The sequence below is a fragment of the Protopterus annectens genome, chromosome 2.part0 (genome assembly GCF_019279795.1).
Source record: "Protopterus annectens isolate FY-2018-M chromosome 2.part0, PAN1.0, whole genome shotgun sequence".
NCBI classification, from domain to species: Eukaryota; Metazoa; Chordata; order Ceratodontiformes; family Protopteridae; genus Protopterus; species Protopterus annectens.
The window spans coordinates 1,683,445,398-1,683,466,641 of NC_056728.1; the positions used below are offsets into that span (position 1 = coordinate 1,683,445,398).

General features: G+C 40.1%; 1 protein-coding gene across 7 annotated transcripts in view; it reads right to left on the reverse strand.

Annotated features, from left to right (window-relative positions):
• The window catches only part of SLC5A6 (solute carrier family 5 member 6), a 1,143,936-nt gene that overhangs the window by 402,408 nt on the left and 720,284 nt on the right, over positions 1–21,244 (reverse strand). For all 7 annotated transcript variants that reach the window (XM_044061732.1, XM_044061733.1, XM_044061734.1 and 4 more), the window contains one exon: positions 8,939–9,068. In XM_044061732.1, the coding sequence (XP_043917667.1) occupies positions 8,939–9,068 (130 nt within the window). The remainder of the gene's footprint in view (positions 1–8,938; positions 9,069–21,244) is intronic.

The window sequence follows — 21,244 nt, forward strand, 5'->3', positions numbered from 1 at the left end:
ATGGGAATTTGAGTTTCTCCAACTTGAAGATTAAAGATGGCTGCAAATTGTGATCTGATGCTAGAAAAATTCACATCTTTTTGAAAAGCCCTGCTAAAAAATCCAGAATATAAGGTAATGCTGCTGAAAAAGGATCCAGACCTTTGCAGATGGTCTTTCACTTACTTCTACAGACATGTCTGGTAGTGTTTTTTTTTTTGTAAAGAGAATAAGATATGGAGTGCCAGAGAAGAAAGCCTGGCAATTCTGTCCCTCAATGGAATTGGAGAAACCAAGCAGTTAATTTTATGGCTTTGATGTCTCAAGTAAGGCTGAGAGGAGATGTGAGACAGGAGATCTGAAAGTGGATCTGGAACCGAGGAAGAGTGTTTCAGAGAAGGCCAAAGGCAGCAGCACAAGATTTGGTGAGGCCAAAAAGGGGCAAGGAGGATGACTCTTGACTTGTACAGAATTGCTTTCTGAAAGAAATTCACTACAAGGAGAAAGGGTTGAAAAGTGTAAAGGAAAAATGGGGTCAAGGGTGAGTCAGAGCATCCCTTGGCAACTGTCCCTCCTTGGGAATCAAGGCAAAGTACATGGTGCATTTGGTGTTGAGAGGGGATGTAGATCACGGCAATGCTGTCCCCAGTGGTTGAGGACCATGGTAGTCACCAAATGATTGAGAGACCACTTGTTAGGCAATAGAATGGACCTGCTCAATTTGTCCACAAACACTGGAACTCACCAGAATATGTGTAGCCACTCTAAGCATTGGGAAGACATCATCCACTGCCAAAACCTCCATTTGTTGATATACCAGAATATCATTATATTGTTCTTCTTGATAGAAATCACACCTCTGGGTCAGAAAGTTCTGGAAGGCTTACGGTGCTAGGAGGACTGCCCTCAGCTCCGAGACACTGATGTGAACTTTGGCCTCTGAAGTTGTCCATGTGCCTTAGTAGTCTTCCCTTCAAAATGCCTCCCCACCCCCTGAAGGGAGGCATCCACAGTCGCTCTGGTGATGGGGGGGGGGGGGTGGGAAACACAAAAGGGCAACTGATAACCACCAGTGGGGATGTCAGCCACCAGTGAATATGATGTTTGCGTACTGATGAACTGTAAACTGAATGGGCTGGTACAGCATGGAACACTTGACAGAAAGTATCCACTGCAAAACTCTCATGTGAAACTTGGCCTGAGGAATTATTGCAATCAAAGCAGCCATCTTTCCCAGTAACCGAAAAATCAGTTTCGCTTAGGGTTTTAAATGAGAAAGAACTTTGGAAGTTTGCCAACATAGACAGACTACTCAGGAGTCTGGAAGCTTGACAATTTTAGAGACTGTGTCCAGGTGGCACCCTATGAATTCTATTTCCTGAACCAGGGTCAGCTGGCTCTTAGTTGATGGTGATCCCTAGTTGGTGTTATAATTGGAGCAAGGAGTCCCTGGCCTGAACATGTAGATACCTCATGGAAGCGGTGATAAGCCTGTCATCTAACTATGGGCACACACAGAACTATCTGAAGGATTGTAATAGTTTTACATGACAAAGAAAGATAAGGGTTTTCATTTCTTGATCCGATTTTGAAATCATTTAACAGTCTGTATCCACATTAGCTAAGGCCTTCAAGCCTATATCAGTGATTCTAGTACATAATTGCAATGCATTTTGCTGGTTTAAGTGGTCTAACTGTTGTAAAGTCCTGGTTTTATTTTTGTGTACTGAATGTATGTCAGGCTAAGTCAGTAGTTCAGTCCATAACTTTTTTCCCCTCTTACCCACTCTGTCGTTAAATCCAGTGAATCTGTCATTGGCTGTCTCTTATAAGTTGCCAACATAATTCTCTCTCTCTCTCCCTGTTCATTAACTTTTGACAAAAGGCACATAAGTATTTTGCAAAGCCTCTCCCCTTAAACTACTCACCAGGCTAAAAGACCTTTGATAAAATTGCTTAGTATTGAGTGTACGGATACCGCTTGCACTGATTTTACTATCAAAATTAGTGAGTTTGCTTTTTACTATAATTAGTTTATTGGTTCTTGCTGATGTCAGAAGAAAGTTTTCAGGCTAGCTGTTGTGCACTGAAATTTAAATACTCAGTAGCAAGTCCACCCAAACAGTATTCTAAAACCAAACTATAAGCAGTTAATAGTTACCCGTGCCCCTATAGTCATTCTTATTGGTATCATGGACAAGCACTTCCCCACACCTTCTCTAGTCAGCCTGATTGAGATGGGTATCTTGAGATCATATAAGAACTGTCTCATGCTATCTGACAATCATCTATTACAGGTAGTCCCCGGGTTACAGATATCTGACATGCGGGCAACCCATAGATACGAACAGGCTGCCGCAATTTTGGAAATCCATCCATAAATGAAAACACAGTTAGAAGTTGCCCAAATCTTGTGTGTGTGTGTGTGTGTGTGTGTGTGTGTGTGTGTGTGTGTGTGTGTGTGTGTGTGTGTGTGTGTGAGTGAGTGAGTGAGTGAGTGAGTGAGTGAGTGAGTGAGTGTGAGAGAGAGAGAGAGAGAGAGAGAGATTCGGAGACTGAGAGCGATCGTTTGTGAGCGAATGCAGGTATGAATGAGGAAGCGACTGTGTGAGAGATCGGGACAGTGAGACTGATATGTCAGTGAATGTAGGTATGAATGAGGGAGTGACTGTGGGTGTGTGTGTATGTGAGAGAGAGATCTTAAGAGTGGGTGTGATGTGTGAGTGATTGCAGGTATGAATGAGGGAGTGACTGTGGGTGTGTGCGTCTGTGAGATCAGGAGAGTGTGTGGGATTTGGGAGTGAATGCAGATCTGAATGAGGGAGTGAGTGAGTGTGTGGGATTTGGGAGTGAATGCAGATCTGAATGAGGGAGTGAGTGAGTGTGAGAGATTTGGGAGTGAATGCAGATCTGAATGAGGGAGTGAGTGAGTGTGTGAGATTTGGGAGTGAATGCAGATCTGAATGAGGGAGTGAGTGAGTGTGTGAGATTTGGGAGTGAATGCAGATCTGAATGAGGGAGTGAGTGAGTGTGTGAGTGAATGCAGATCTGAATGAGGGAGTGAGTGAGTGTGTGAGTGAATGCAGATCTGAATGAGGGAGTGAGTGAGTGTGTGAGTGAATGCAGATCTGAATGAGGGAGTGAGTGAGTGTGTGAGTGAATGCAGATCTGAATGAGGGAGTGAGTGAGTGTGTGAGTGAATGCAGATCTGAATGAGGGAGTGAGTGAGTGTGTGAGTGAGTGAATGCAGATCTGAATGAGGGAGTGAGTGAGTGTGTGAGTGAGTGAATGCAGATCTGAATGAGGGAGTGAGTGAGTGTGTGAGTGAGTGAATGCAGATCTGAATGAGGGAGTGAGTGAGTGTGTGAGTGAGTGAATGCAGATCTGAATGAGGGAGTGAGTGAGTGTGTGAGTGAGTGAATGCAGATCTGAATGAGGGAGTGAGTGAGTGTGAGTGAGTGAATGCAGATCTGAATGAGGGAGTGAGTGTGCGAGTGAGTGAATGCAGATCTGAATGAGGGAGTGAGTGAGTGTGCGAGTGAGTGAATGCAGATCTGAATGAGGGAGGGAGTGAGTGAGTGAATGCAGATCTGAATGAGGGAGTGAGTGAGTGTGCGAGTGAGTGAATGCAGATCTGAATGAGGGAGTGAGTGAGTGTGCGAGTGAGTGAATGCAGATCTGAATGAGGGAGTGAGTGAGTGTGCGAGTGAGTGAATGCAGATCTGAATGAGGGAGTGAGTGTGCGAGTGAGTGAATGCAGATCTGAATGAGGGAGTGAGTGAGTGTGCGAGTGAGTGAATGCAGATCTGAATGAGGGAGTGAGTGAGTGTGCGAGTGAGTGAATGCAGATCTGAATGAGGGAGTGAGTGAGTGTGTGAGTGAGTGAATGCAGATCTGAATGAGGGAGTGAGTGAGTGTGCGAGTGAGTGAATGCAGATCTGAATGAGGGAGTGAGTGTGTGAGTGAGTGAATGCAGATCTGAATGAGTGTGTGAGTGAGTGAATGCAGATCTGAATGAGTGTGTGAGTGAGTGAATGCAGATGTGAGTGAGTGAGTGAGTGAGTGAGTGAGTGAGTGAGTGAGTGAGTGAGTGACATTGTCCACCCTCATAGTGCCTTTTTTAGGCACTGCCAACCTGATAAACATAACACAATGAAACAAGCAAAGGAAGATATGAAGGTCTTACTGATAAATGCTACGAGTCTGAACAAAACTCTACTCCCTACAACCCCTTCTTACCCTGAAGGACAATGACATCTGTGTAGTGACTGAGACAGTTTAAAACAGCAGAGAGCACTCTGTGTAGGGCAGTAGCACCTTCCATACATTCAGACCAGCTACTGCACAGGAGGGGATAAAAGATGGAGGTGCATCAGTGTACATTCAGAAGAAATTCACATCAAGGCTAGTAAAGCAGCATGTTCCACAAGAGCTTCTTCATGTCCAAATAACCATCAGAAAGGTCCCCATACAATATATTAGTTAACTACAGAACTCCCTTTATGACAAAAGAAATCCACAACACCCATCTACAATAACTCAGTATTCAACCAAAAAACAATTTCCTAGGTTATCTAAACTATCCAACTACAGACTGGGAAACTTACATCACCACTAGTGCACAAGCACGGAGATTCCTGGACTTTATCAATACAAATGCCCTGGAGCAATTAGTCAGAGTAGCCACTGGGGCTGGGAGAATAACATCTTGGATCTTGTCCTTACTAAAATGTGAGCATCTTGCACCATCCCTTGCTCATCTTCATCACTTGTTAGGTCAGACCATAAAGCAGTCTCAATTAAAATAAAACTTAAACCAGAGACCCATTCCACCCAAGGTACCTTTAGAAATTTCTTTAAAGACAAACTACCTATTCCTAAGTGATACTGGCAAGCTTCAAATCCCTACCAAACCTGGTTAATTCCACTAAATACACAGAAATGTACACCACCACCACACTATACCAGCATGTAAACAGCTGCATAAATGCAGATGTAGTCCATAGGAACATGTCCAGTGGCAAACTCCAGAAACAAACCCACATGGTGGAACCATAATATTAACAAGCTATAAAATAAAAAGAAAATAATTCTGACTATAAGTAAGAAGTGCAATTCCCCGAGTGTTACAGCTCTTGTCACTGAAATAAACAAAACTCAGGACCTTAATAAAATCCATCAAAGCCAAGTTTGAGGCTAAAAAATCTATCCAGGCCAAAGACAATCATAAGGCATTTTTTAGTTATGTTTACAATCTAAAATCCACATACTGTTACCTACATTGAAACTGAAGATATAGCTAACCTACTGGCCGATAAATGTACTTCTAGCTTTATCCCTCTCTTCCCTCGGTCTGTCCCTCAAGATATACTTGAAACCGTCTCATCTCCAGCTATCATACAAGATAAAATCCAAAAGGTGCCATTAAAAGCTAAAAATACTGCATTGATTATTCCTAAAAATATCCCTGGATGCATCTTAAACAGCATGAAGCACGATTTAGCCACACCCCTAACACCACTGTTCAGTCTCGGCCTCCATACAGGTTTTGTATCAAGTGAAGCTATAGTCATGCATAAGACCCACAGACCCAGGCAATTACAGACCCTACGTCTGACCAACCTCATATGCAAAGCCATGGAAAGGTGCATCAGGGAATTAATGGATCAGTACATAAGGAACCTCCAAACACTATTCCCAGCTAAGTTCTTATTCGTCAAGGACAAGTCATGCTTAGTCAACCCAGAGGATTTTTTTGAAAAGGCCACCAAAGCAATGGATGAAGGCAAAATGGTAAACACCGTATACCTTGACCTAGCCAAAGCTTCTGACAATTCTCCACTCAGGAATAGCAAAAAATCTAAATAAACTGGGAATAAATGCCTTTTGTCACCCACTGGATTAACAACTAACTCAAAGAAAAGACGCAAAAAAATAAAAATAGGACAAGTTACCTCTATAAAGAGATCAGTTGAGTCCTCCAGGGTTTTGTGTTGGGACGTCTCCTGGTTGGCATCTACTTTTCAGAAGTAAAAGCCAATATCAAAGGGCTCTGGTTGACTAGGTTTGCAGATGACTGCAAGCTTGGAGCAATCACTGAATCCACAAATGATTTATTCATCCTGCAGGAAGGTTTGTCTCAAATACATAACTGGTGTCAAAATCTATGGTCTGAAATTAAATGCCAGAAAATGCATTATTTTATCCTTTGGGAAGTCATCTACCCTCCAGAACTACCACATTAACACATGCCTAAGAGGTGACCCATTTGCTCAGGGCTTGGGAACTTATTTGGACAGTGACCTAACTTTTGACCAACATGCATCCATTCTGTAAGAAAATCCTTCTATACTGTACCGCTTATAAACAAAAGGATTGTGTCTAGACTTAAGGCTGTCATTACTCCTCTTTACTCAGGCTTCATTAAGCCAATCATGGAATGCCCCCTTTGGCATGCATCTGTCCAGACACATGCAACAACTGGAATGCCCTCAGAGATTCCTTACTAAAAGGATACACGGCCTAAACAATATATCCTACATAACCGACTCAAAGCCCTGTCACTATACTCTGTATCCTATAGACTGGTAAGAGGTGACCTGTGTCTGGCATACAAGGCATCCTCCGACCCATTACTGATGGCTTTAATACACATCAGCAAGTCAAATGGCTTCAGAAATACTTTTGTCTACTGATCTAAACCTCTTCTGCAACATGAACAGAATGGTTTGGAGGGAAAGGTATATTTTGCAGAGCATACTGCTACTATGGAACAGACTACCCATCTACATAAAACAAAGTTCATCGCTGTCCATTTTCAAGTGCAACTTAGATCCATGGATGGGAAATAGAAAATTTATCCCAGGACTGCTCTCTGTACTACTAATTCTTTATCCCAGACAGGGTCCCCTCAAATTATCTATGGTATGATCGCAGTTATTCTCATTAGGGGTAATACATAATGGTCAACCAAGGGGTGGAGTAAGGCCACTCTAACCATGTGGGATAGGTTATTTCGACCATAAAAAGGGAAACTGTATAGGCTTAAAATGGCCAGCAAAGGCATCTAGCCTAGTACTTGCCTATGACCTAGAAACCCCTGCAGCCTGTGATGTGTTGCAACCACTGCCATACACCTAGTGAACAGCTGGATGCTGTGGTGAGACCAAACGACAGTGTCCTGAACTGAAATTGACTGGCTCCCAGCTGAAACTGGAGGAACCTTCTACACTGCCTTGCTATTTTGATGTGACGGTAAGCGTCTTGTAGGTCCAAAAAGCACATCCAGTCTTCTTTCCTCAAAAAAGGCAGAATGGACTGAACCATGACCATACAGAATTTCCTATTTTACAAACTGGTTTAGGTGATGGAGGTCCAAAACAGGCCTAAGGTTCTTGGTCTTTCTGGAGGCAACGATAATGATGTAGTACATTCATGGGAGGTACTATGCACAGACAGCAGTGACCGAATCATCTTTGTTCGCACATTTACTTTTAATGATTCTTTTGTACTGTTGAGTCCTGGCATTGTGTTGGAGTGTGGATTCACTTGCATGGCAGCTGAATGGTGCCTTTTGCAGCCTTATTTAACTGGATGTACAAAAGAATGGCTAATTGAGCAACTACTATATGATAAAAAGGCTGAAACTGTGGCACAGCTTATTTTGATTAACTCTGCAAGGGACATGCAACTTAAATACAGTTGTGAAGCCTTTCTCACTATCTTGACATGGTGATTTATCTTCCAAAAAAAAACTTGATTTGCCCCCTTGAGCTGGTTTAAGTGTCAGACTGACCTGTTGTTTCATGCTTCTTTTGGATACAAAGAATGGGGGTTCACTTGTTATTTTTGTCATAGTTTGAACATTTTATTAATAAGATAGTTTCTTCCAGGGGTTTTGGTTGCAAAACATGTGAATGGCTCTTCTGATGCGGCCTATTATCTGGTTTACAGCAGCAAACACAGATGTTCATCACTCTCACTGCTTCAGTAGCCTGTTAGCTATACAAGTTTCTGTTGAAATGTTCAGTTCAGTCCACAAATCTAACTTCTATTGTCATATCATAGTTTTGACCTCTCAGAAATGCATCCAAAAGGCATAGAAATGACAGCAGGAGTTAGATTTGTGGGCTAAAGCGCACATTTCAGAATAAACTACCACACCAGTGGAATTACAGAATTTGCTGAACATGTACAACACAAACTTTAAGAACAAGTGCTTCTTTCTAAAATTTCCAAATCACTAGCAAAGAGATTTCAAAGCAACATAAAAATGCAAATTCCAGAGCCACATAGACAAGGTACTCATGGAAGCAAGCAATGGTCAAACTAAGACACAAGATATTGGATTAAAATGAACACGACTGGCAAATTGAACAATAATCCAATGCAGTATTTTGCAGAATGGCTTAAGTCTGAATTAATTTAAAGCATGATATTTTGTACAGTGCTGAGTGATATTTCAGATAAGACCCCTGTGTTTGTTGAATATAAATTCTACAAAACCATTCTGAGTCTGAAGTTGTCTGATTTGATCAGTACGCAAACAAATACCCAATATGTGGTTCTAGGGGCAAGTAGATGCCATAAGTTTGTGCATGTGCCTTATAAAACTGTCACTCCTTTTAAAGGCACTGCTGATCATGGAGAAGCAATATAAAGCATTTGTTCATTTTTTAAATTATACTCTTTTTACAAATGCTATTGACTTCTGAATGCAACAAGCAAAGAAATGTAACTGAAAACAAATGTATTGTTATACCCTAATGGAATGCAATTGTGCTAGTACCTACAACTGATGTATGGCTAAAACATCAATGATGTTTTGCAGCGCTCATCAGGAATGACATCTTTTCAAAAAAAAAGTCTAATTTCTAACCCAGCCTTTACATTGAACAAATATGCTTGCTGTGTAAGTGCAAACCCCTATAAAAACAGTGAAAATATGTTACGAGCCTACCTGGTCTGAATTCTGCACATAGCCTTTCTGCAGGGGACCATCGTCCCGATAGCGAGCGTACATTACCAGGCCCATTAAACAGCCTAAGGAAAGAATAATCTGCTGGCATGGAAATACTGCATAGCATGACCTGCAGAAATGGAAAGAAAACAGCGTTAATGCTAACAAGAGGAAATTATGCTTCAAGGCTGAGACAAATGGGATAGAGTACAATTATGAGCTGAAGCAGACAGAAGAGAGGGTTTGGAATATACACTAAACATGCCAAAAACTTAAAGTACAGAAACAATAGCAGTTCACAAATCTAACTCTTTTAGGCTACCTATTTCCCTGTTTCATGGAACCCAGCCACTGGGGATGCACAAGCCAGTGCATTTCTTCATGCCGATCCCAAGCCCGGATAAATGGGGATGGTTGCGTCACGAAGGGCAACCGGCGTAAAACATCTGCCAAATGAGATATGCGGAAACCAATACAGATTTACATACCGGATCAGTCGAGGCCCAGGTTAACAACGACCGCCTCCAGTACTGTTAGCTGACAGGGTGCTGGTGGAAATTGGACTACTGTTGGCCGAAGGAGAAGAAGAGTGGGAAGGCATGCCAGAAGGCAGAAAGAGAGGCGAAAGGTTAGGAGTATCGTAGTGAGGGTAGAAACTTTGAATGTTGGCAGCATAACTGGTATAGGGAGAGAGCTAGTTGATATGATGGACAGAAGGAAGGTTGATATATTGAGTGTACAAGAGACAAGGTGGAAGGGAAGTAAGGCCAGGTGTATTGGAGGTGGGCTCAAATTATTCTATTATAGTGTGGATGGGAGGAGAAATGGGGTAGGGGTTATCCTGAAGGAACGGTATACCCAAAGTGTTTTGGAGGTGAAAAGAGTGTCGGATAGAGTGAAGTTTATGAAGCTGGAAACTGATGCTGTAATGATGAATGTTGTTAGTGCATATGCTCCGCAAGTTGGGTGTGCGATGGATGAGAAAGAAAAATTTTGGAGCGAGTTGGATGAAGTGGTGATGACTGTACCCAAGGGTGAAAGAGTGGTGATCGGAGAAGATATCAATGAATGGTTGCTGAAGGGAACAGAGGGGATGAGGAAGTGATGGGTACGTATGGTGTTAAGGAAAGGAATACAGAAGGTCAAATGGTAGTGGATTTTGCAAAAAGGATGGACATGGCTGTGGTGAATAAATATTTTAACAAGAGGGAGGAGCATAGGGTGACATACAAGAGTGGAGGGAGATGCACACGGGTGGATTATATCCTATGCAGGAGGGCCAGTTTGAAGAAGATTGGAGACTGTAAAGTGGTGACGGGGGAAAGTGTAGTTAGGCAGCATAGAATGGTGGTCTGTAGAATGACACTGGTGATCAAGAAGAGGAGGAGGAGTGTGAGGGTAGCATCAAGGATCAAATTGTGGAAATTGAAAAAGGGTGATTGTGAGGTGGAGTTCAGGGAAGAGTTAAGACGGGCACTGGGTGGCAGTGAAGTGTTACCGAATAGCTGGGTAACTACAGCAGAGCTAGTAAGGGAGACTGCTAGAAAGGTGCTTGTTATGACATCTGGACAGAGGAAGGAGGACAAGGAGACATGGTGGTGGAATGAGGAAGTACAGGATAGTATATGGAGAAAGAGGTTGGTGAAGAAGTGGGATTGTCAGAGAGATGAAGAAAGTAGACAAGAGTATAAGGAGATGAGGTGAATGGCAAAGAGAAAGGTGGTGAAGGCTAAGGATAAGGTGTACAGAGAGTTGTATGAAAAGTTGGACACTAAGGAGGGAGAAAAGGACCTGTACCAATTGGCTAGACAGAGGGACCGAGCTAGGAAAGATGTGCAGCAGGTAAGGGTGATAAAGGATAATGAGGGAAACATGCTCACAAGCAAGGAGAGTGTGTTGAGCAGATGGAAGAAGTACTTTGAGGGGCTGATGAATGAAGAGAATGAGAGAGAGAGAAGGTTGGATGATGTGGGGATAGTGACTCAGGAAGTGCAATGGATTAGCAAGGCAGAAGTAAGGATAGCTATGAAGAGGATGAAAGGCTGTTGGTCCAGATGATATACCTGTGGAAGCATGGAGGTGTTTAGGAGAAATGGCAGTGGAACTTTTAACCATATTGTTTAATGAAATCTTGGAAAGTGAGAGGATGCCTGAGGAGTGTAGAAAAAGTGTTTTGGTACCGATTTTTAAGAATAAGGGTGATGTACAGAGCTGTAATAACTACAGAGGGATAAAACTGATCAGTCACAGCATGAAATTATGGGAAAGAGTAGTGGAAGCTAGGTTAAGAAGTGAGATGAGGATTAGTGATCAGCAGTATGGTTTCATGCCAGGAAAGACCACTACATATGCGATGTTTGCTCTGACAGTGTTGATGGAGAAATAGACAAGATCAGAAGGAGTTGCGCATTGTGTCTTTGTGGACTTAAAGAAAGCATACGACAGGGTGCCTAGAGAGGAGTTGTGGTATTGTATGAGGAAGTCGGGAGTGGCAGAGTAGTACTTAAGAGTGATACAGGATACGTATAAGGGTAGTGTGACAGCGGTGAGATGTGCCGTGGGAGTGACAGATGCGTTTAAGGTTGAATTACATCAAGGATCAACTCAGAGCCCTTTCTTATTTACACTGGTGATGGACAGGTTGACAGATGAGATCAGACAGGAGTCCCCATGGACTATGATGTTTGCAGATGACGGTGTGATATGTAGTGAGAGTAGGGAACAGGTTGAGGAGACCCTGGAGAGATGGAGACATGCGCTAGAGAGGAGAGGAATGAAGGTCAGCCGGACTAAGATGGAATATATGTGTGTGAATGAGAGGGAGGATAGAGGAATTGTGAGGATGCAGGGAGTAGAGTTGACGAAGGTGGATGAGTTTAAATACTTGGGATCAACAGTTCACAGTAATGGTGAGTGTGGAAGAGAGGTGAAGAAGAGAGTACAGGCAAAGTGGACTGGGTGGAGAAGTGTGTCAGGAGTTATTTGTGACCGATGAGTACCAGTAAGAGTGAAAGGGAAGGTCTACAAAAGGGTAGTGAGACCAGCTATATTACATTGGCTGGAGACAGTGGCACTGACAAAAAGGCACAGGAGTCCGAGCTGGATGTGGCAGAGTTAAAGATGTTACGATTTGCACTGGGTGTGACGAGGGTAGACAGGATTAGGAATAAGTATATTAGAGGGTCAGCCCAGGTTGGACAGTTTGGAGACAAAGCCAGAGAGACGAGAATGCGTTGGTTTGGACATGTGCTGAGGAGGGATGCTAGGTATATTGGGAAAAGGATGCCAAGGATGAAGCTGCCAGGTAAGAGGAAAAGAGGAAAGCCTAAGATAAGGTTTATGGATGTGATTAGGGAGGACATGCAGGTGGTTGGTGTGACAGAGCAAGATGCAGAGGACAGGAAGAAATGGCGACACCCTAACCGGGAAAAGCCGAGAGAAGAAGAATTTTCCTGTTTCATGGAAAAGCTGCTGAATCAAGATGACATACAGACAGATTTCTTTCTTGTCCCACCTCTGAACATGAAATATATTAAGTCTGTTCCCATTCTGCAGAAGGACTCCAGAGTACTGGGTCTTGACCAAATCCACTATATCCATATGCATGAGCTGCAGTTCCTACAGTGATAACTACCTTGTATGAACAACTTAAATTCAGAACCAATGTTCTGTCACCGTCAGTTGCTACTACCCAAAGGTTATGAGCTCTGAGAAGAAAAACATCATAACTTATACAAAGTATAATCTGCATCCTTAAGTCACAGTCCCCTCCCTACTAAATATCTTCCGAATTCAACTCAGTGCTGCATAAACTCGTGTCCATCTGCTATAGTCTTTTGTTAAGTAATAGTTTTATCTGATTTCATGTTTACAGATATTTTAGTTGAGCATATAATGCTGTTAGATTTTTTAGATGCTTTTTAATGTCGATCAATGTCTATTATATTTAAGGTATACATTTTGGACTTTTTAGTCAAACCATGAATTTGAATAATATTGGGATACTAATGATTCATTATGCTTTTATATAAAGGAAATATTTGAAATATATGAAAGTTTAAAATGAAGTTGCCGTCTTGCAGCAACAGGAAGTACATTTCTTGGCTCCTGCTGAATGATAAGAGCTACTCTGAATGTTTAATTGCATACTCTGCCTAGTCAATTAGGATGTTAATTACTGAATGATTGGTTAGAAGTACTATATAAGGGTCATCATGTTTTACTTAATTTAGATCTGAAGAAGCGTACATTGTGTACGAGAAAGCGCTCATCATTCCTGTTCTTTTTAGTTACAATAAAGAAGTGTTTTGTCTGCTGTACCATCGTGGAGTTCCTCATTCCTGTTTTTTACTTGATTTTTGCGTTTGGAGGTGAGGACCTTGGAGGTTTTATTGCTGGGATTGTGTTACGTATATTTGTTCTTTTACTTTATCCCTGGCTAACCACACGCGATGGATGCAAGCATAATAGAGCTGGACTATGTTCCTAATAAATCGAAACGACAATGGAATAGCTTATTGGAGTCTAAAGAGAATCCGCTATTGAACATTAACATGGAACACATGGCTACTACACCTAACATAGATAAAGGTAATATTGATAGAACGAAGAACTTTAACATCATGTTTCGTGAACTTGAGAATACATTATATAAACTTTATAGATTAACTTGGCAGAGACGCCATCTGGAAGCATGTCTTCATTTTAAGTTGATCCCTAGGGGCATGAGAGTGCTAGTCATGCCTTCCTATGGCGAAACTCATCCCGAGCTGTTACGGAAATGGCAACAATTGAATCTTGATCTGGGGTTCAATTATATAAAGCTTTTGATTGAGCATTTTTTACCCATTGAGAAGGATCTCCATCTACAAGCTGAGTCCCTGAGCAAAGATATTTCCACCACCTTTAGGGAGGAAAGTTTCCAGCAGAGGTTGGACAGTATGTTTACTCAAGTGTTCGCATACGGTGACAAGTTACAGCAATTGAAAACACGTAAATTGCACAGGGATCACAATGACTTTGCCAATAATAATGTATTTTCTTGGCCGAAATACACTGAAACCCGGAACAAAGAACATGTTGTTCCTTTTACAGACATGAACTCTAGCCAAGGACTCTCTTTTAACCAGAGCCATGCCTCAACAGTGATGAATGTAAGTTCCACCTTAAGTGAAACAGCTGTTACAACTACATTACCTTCGGCGTCCCCTTCCTTGACGCACATGCATAATAACATCATCAGAGACACTCCTCCTTGTAATCAGCAAGCGCTGGCTGAGAAAGATGAAAATAAACCGAAAGTTAAACATGGCAACATTGAAGGTTTTACCTCTTCCACTAAAGTTAATTTTCAAAGCAGGTCAAGAAGCAGAGGCCGCACCAAGAGGAAGTTTTCAGGGGAAGAAATGGTATCGCACAACAGAAATCGGAGAAGAGAACAACAGACTTAGTGTTTAATCTATCTAAACGGACTCTTACAGAGACTGACTATACCCTTTTGAATAAGGGTTTATCCTTCATTCCAGCCCAGGTTAGTAATATAAGTGAAGTTCTCACTGACCTGCGGCTGTTTGTACGTAAAATTAACTTAAGATGTATGTTCAACAACAAAACACAGTATAATACCTGTAATCAAGATTGCATTGAGAGGTTTAGAAAGAAAAGCGTTTTTACACCTACATTAACACCTGTTACTGAATGCTTTATTAAAGCCTGTGAAATGGATTTCTATAGTTACTTTAACATCACAAGGAAAACCAATTTATATGCTAACTTGTCTCACACTGAATGGGAATCTCTCTATGCTTTACAGCACGATAAAGAAATATCTATTAGACCTGCAGATAAAGGGGGTGGGGTGGTAATTTTAGATTATACTGCTTATAATACTTCTATGCTTACTATGTTGAGAGAGACAGACACATATAAAGAGATCTGTGCCAGTGATCTTACCAAAATTGTCTTCTCTGTACATCAAGAACTCTATGACTTCTTGATGTGCAGGCAGCTAGACCAAGATTTATACCAATATTTGTTGATAGAACAACCAAAGATTCCCTACATAAAAGGATTACCAAAGATACACAAAGGGATAATCCCACCACCTTTAAGACCTATAGTAGTAGGGGAAGGGTGGGTCACTGAGACAATGTCTGTCTTCGTTGAGAAGAAACTTAGACCTATTATTAATGAGATAGGCTCGATTCTGAAAGACACTTATGAATTATTAGAGGTTTTAGATAATCTTAAAGATGGTGTCTCTGGGGAAACTATTCTTATTACTATGGATATGAAGAACCTATTTACATCTATTCCCAACGGATATGGTTCTGAAGCCATTAGATGTATTTTACTTAAATATGATTGTTACAATAATGATGAGAAAATTCTATTAAATGCCATTCTGGACCTTATACTAAATAACAATGTTTTCAGATATGACAAGAAGCTATACTTGCAACAATGGGGGGTGGCCATGGGCACCCCCTGTGCAAATAGCTATGCAAACCTTGTCGTTTATTACTGGGAATGCTTGCATTTGTTTAAACACACTTATTTCAAGAAGGCACTTCTATACAAAAGATTCGTAGATGACATACTTATCTTATGGAATGGAAACATACATGAGTTCCTGGCTATGGTAGATGACTTAGAAAGGACAACATCTTTTTTCAGATTTACATTTGAACATTCGTTGAACAACATAAACTTTCTAGACATAACCATTACCAAGAATGAGTATGGAAAATTGGATCATACCATCTACAGGAAATCGTGTTGGAAGAATACTCTGTTAGAATTCACTAGTATGCACCCCAGACATATATTTCTGAACATTGTTAAAAGTCAAATTTTGAGGGTCAATAAATTATGTAATAAGCAAGAAGATAGAATCAAACAAATAGACAAGTTAAATGATATGTTCATAGAAAGGAACTATAATGAACAATTAATACAACAGGCTAAAGCATCAGTAACAGGAACCCCCACCCCCTTTATATCTAGAAAGGCTTATTGCGAAACTTACACTTTGCCTAAGTTATCTAAAGAATTTATACCTTTTTTGACTAGATATACTAGTGATAATGGCAACATCACTAATATTATTCGTAAAAATTGGGGTATATTACTTACCAACAATGAAATAAAGAATATGGTGGGAATAAAACCTAGGTTTTTGTATACAAATAGCAAGAACCTTAAGAGATTATTATGCATTGAGAAATCAGAATGTGAGATGAGTAGGGTTGATACTAAGTTACATAAGAATTTAGAAGGGGAATCATATCATAGGCTAAAAACAGGAACTTATCCATGTAATCGATGTAACATGTGTGTATATATTTCGAAAGAGATAGGATTTACACATCCTGAATTAAATGTTAAATTTGAACCTAGGTTTAGAGCAACATGCATCAGCTCTAATCTGATCTATTTAGCTAATTGTTTGAACTGTGATGCATTCTACATTGGGATGACCACAAGGTCCCTAAAGGAATTTACAATCATATTCATGATATTAAAAAGAAAGATCCAAAAAGTGCTTTAAGCAAACATATCTTGAATAATACAGAACATAGTTTTAGCTTCAGGACATTGCAGTTGGTACATCCTAATGGTAGGGAAGGTGATACTTTCAATGATCTTGAAAATATAGAGCTACAATGGATCTTAAAATTTAAAGCGCATCATACTCCAGGTCTTAATCAGTATGTGAGTCTCAGATCAGTCCTGAAGAAAAGAAGTCTGAAATAATAGGATGTTCTCTTTTATGTAGTACTGACGTTTTTGGTAATAATTTTTAGTTGTAACATCTGAAGGGAGTTTTACACTTAGTTTAACCAATTGTTATTCTTTAGGGACCCCTTTATTGGATCCACTGTTACAGTGGTAGTCCAAACTCTTGGTTATAATGTTTTTACTATTTTCTTTGAATATAAGATGATGCTTATATGATAAGATATGAACTTTCATCATTATTTTTTAAGTACCTTTAATAAGGTTTTGTTTTGCGTTTTCTCATCAATTTTTTGCATTATATATGTATTTTATTTTATATATATATACATTATGATTTTAGGCACTTAACAAGACACAGTGCATCTAAACACCTATATTCATGTAAGTTACAATAGGTCAGTCTTTAATATCCAAGATTTTCCCTGTTCTCAGATATTTGATGCTGAGCACCGGGATTATTGGAGTATATTTTATTAGAAAATTTACATCGGTCTTGTGTTTATTGCCTTATATCTAATTATGAAATATTAAATAAATAAAATAATTAGTAACAAATACTATACTTATAAGGTTTACATATTATATTATATATATTTTTTAGATTAGTTAGCTTGTTACAGTTATATATACATTTTAATACACAAAATAATATACAATATATATTTGATATATGCTTTTGAAATAGAGTATGTTTCATTACTATTTTTTTCTTTCTATTTTTATTTTTGATTTTTGTATGGCTATATATACATGCATATTTTTCTGGAGAGTCATACATAATAAATAAATAAATAATATAATAAATTCATGTTTACATATAGCGTCTTACTAAAGTTGAAAGGTGACTTCTTATATATCTATAGTTCATGTATATCATCATGTTCAATAAGTTGCTTTCATAAATAGTTTTAACATCAAATGAGTACATATATTGTTGGCTCCATTGATAGACTAGTTGTGCTGAGCCAAACGCTTCTTCTAAGGGCTGTACATGTTGAGTTTCATAGCGAATGCCATTAATATAAAATGCTGTATAGTATTTTGAATGCCATTCCGTTTCACTATGTAAATGCAATATATGAACGGATGTGAGCGTTATGACATTCATGAAGAGAACCATTGGATTTTCATAGTATTACTATTTATTTATTAAATAGTCTTTTGTTAAGTAATAGTTTTATCTGATTTCATGTTTACAGATATTTTAGTTGAGCATATAATGCTGTTAGATTTTTTAGATGCTTTTTAATGTCGATCAATGTCTATTATATTTAAGGTATACATTTTGGACTTTTTAGTCAAACCATGAATTTGAATAATATTGGGATACTAATGATTCATTATGCTTTTATATAAAGGAAATATTTGAAATATATGAAAGTTTAAAATGAAGTTGCCGTCTTGCAGCAACAGGAAGTACATTTCTTGGCTCCTGCTGAATGATAAGAGCTACTCTGAATGTTTAACTGCATACTCTGCCTAGTCAATTAGGATGTTAATTACTGAATGATTGGTTAGAAGTACTATATAAGGGTCATCATGTTTTACTTAATTTAGATCTGAAGAAGCATACATTGTCATCATTCCTGTTCTTTTTAGTTACAATAAAGAAGTGTTTTGTCTGCTGTACCATCGTGGAGTTCCTCATTCCTGTTTTTTTACTTGATTTTTGCGTTTGGAGGTGAGGACCTTGGAGGTTTTATTGCTGGGATTGTGTCACGTATATCTGCTACAAGTACTTCACGCAAATACCTCACCTGTGGATAAACAACTTTAGCAATTAGTCACAGTTCTTACAATAATGACTTCCTTAAACACACCTTTATCTCAGATGACACCTGCAACTGTGGGTCACAGTTCCAGAAATATAAGGAAAATATGTTGCTAACTCAATACACATTTTTCTCACATACACAAAGGATGACAGACAAAAATTAAATATAACAATTTATAAATATAACTAAGTGATACAACATAATTCCATCATGATGTTCCTCCACAGGAAATGTCTTAAGACTGTTGCATTACATCTTAAGGAACTACCAATTTCCAGTACAGAAAATCAGTAAATCTGCCATTTTAGCAAATGGTGTTAATGCTATTTAATACACACACACACATACATACATATACACATATATACACATACATATACACACACACATATATATATATATATATATATATACACACACATACATACATACACACGCATTTGTTTTTTAGTTAGTACATTTAGTGTACAAGAGAAAGATGAAGTGCATAAAACAACTATACAAATGATACATAATATATAATGATCTTTCGGCTTTTCCCGGTTAGGGGTCGCCACAGCAGAACTCCGGTCCGCTAATGATTGGCAGTGGATTTTTACAGTGCCGAGTTGCCAGCTCAACCTTCAAAGAAGGCACACCCAAATTCATGCACACACCTACCTGCATGTCTTTCAAACATCACTTGACCGCAGGGAGAACATGAAGACTCCACACAGAAGGCGCTTCTGCTGAGAATCGAACAGGAGAACCTCTTGCTGTGAAGAGACAACGCTAACTGCTGCACCACCACGGCCTTGAACAAATGACACAATCGTGCTTAAAATGAAATGCGTTGATCGTTTTATTTGGTAGGTGAGTGGAATGGTGATTGGTAACCAAACATTACAGTTTCAGTTTATAAAGCAGATTAACTAATTTTGCAGTGTAACATCCACTAAAGTTATAAAACACTCATTTCTACGAACTGGGCAACATGCTGCAACACTGATGAAGTTCAAAAGTCATTGGAGGGTGTTAACACTCCAAGCTCCACATACTGTTACCAACCTAAATGGCAGTTGGCCAGATTCAATAAACCATACACAGTAGGTTTACACTGTGTGTGTGGCACAGAGTGACGCGTACACGGTAGCAGACTGTTTTGAATTCAGTAACTGGTGCTACACAATGTGTAGAGACGCTTAGAACTGCGCAAACAAGATAAACACTGTGGCATGCTAATTACAGTATAAGCAGCTGACCCATATGCTAATGAACCAATCCAAGATGGAGGAGCTATTCAACACACTATAAATCAATGGTGTAGACTCAGTGTTGTTTTTCCCTGTTATTTCCAAAATCTACTGGAATATAGCCACGGAAAGGAATCTACACAGAAACAGGGTTAGGGGCTGCTGTTGCATTAAATCAATATGTGCAACAGGCTGAAGTCAATGCTGTTGTTGCTAATAGATCAAGGCCAAGATCATCTTTCAAAGCCTGTTTAACTTATCAAAATCTACATGATGTGGAAACTGTAGAGTGTTACAGGGTGGATACAGATGCAATGTGCGAACTCTGCAACCTCTGTCGCCCTCAACTCAGAGCCAGGGCAAGCCGAGGGAAACCCATCCCAGTGGAGACAAAGGTATGTATATCACTTAGAAATTTAGGTAAAGGTACCTTTCAGAGACCAACAGGGGACATGTTGGGGGTAGCACAGGCATGACCATCCAGGATCCTCCATCAACTACTGAATGCTATGCTCCAACATGTCAGTGACCACGTATATTTTCCCTGTACTCCTGAGGACAGGGCCAGAAACATGTAGGAGTTCTACCCTGTAGCACACTACCCTGAAGTACTGGGTGTCACAGATTGCACACATGTAGAAATTAAGGCACTACCCGAGGAACAGAGGACACACTGCATAAATAGAAAGGGCTTCTACTCTTAACTGCCATGTAATGTGTAATGCCAAGGGAATCCTCTTGAATGTGTGTGGTAGCAGCCCAGGCAGCTACCACGACTCAATTATCTGGCGCACCTCACAACTGTATCAGATGTTCACTAAGGGGGATATCCCACATGGTCATTTACTGGGCGATGCATGTTAAGCACTGGAACTGTGGCTAATGTTGCCCATTAGAAATGCACACACACTGCTGAAGGACACCATAATGAGGCACATGCTCAAACCAGAAATATCATACAGCGTGTGTTTGGGTTGCTGAAGTCACAAGTTCCAGTGCCTAGCTGTATCTGAGGGGGTTCTACTTCACATACCCAAAATACCACATAACTGAAGACAAGATAACTGAGACGAGAATGCCGAAAAATCAAATACACGTACGTCCACATAGCAGAAAAGTTTCCCAACCACTGGTCCAGCATGGGGAGATTTACCCTGCTCCCCACTGTAGTGTGACTCTGGAGTTGGTATATTTAGTTAGGATGTATGTAGGTATGTTCTCCGTGAGTTTTGACCTAGTGGTAACTTACCCTGGGAAACTTTTCAGCTAAGTGGATGTTCATGTATTTGAAGTTTCAGCGTTCTCGTCTTGGTTATCTGATATTCAGTTATGTGGTATTTCGGGTATGTGAAGTAGACCCATCTGAGCAAGTCCCACAGTACAATCCACGTACATGTACAGAGATATTCACTGTATGTGCCATTTTACACATCATCATCCTGAGAAAACAACTTCAGTATGATCAAGGGGAAGAGGTGCATATCCCAACAACAATGGCAAGGTCACCACAGCCACATGCAGGTCAGAGTGGAACCAGCAGCGGCTGTGGGTGTAGACAG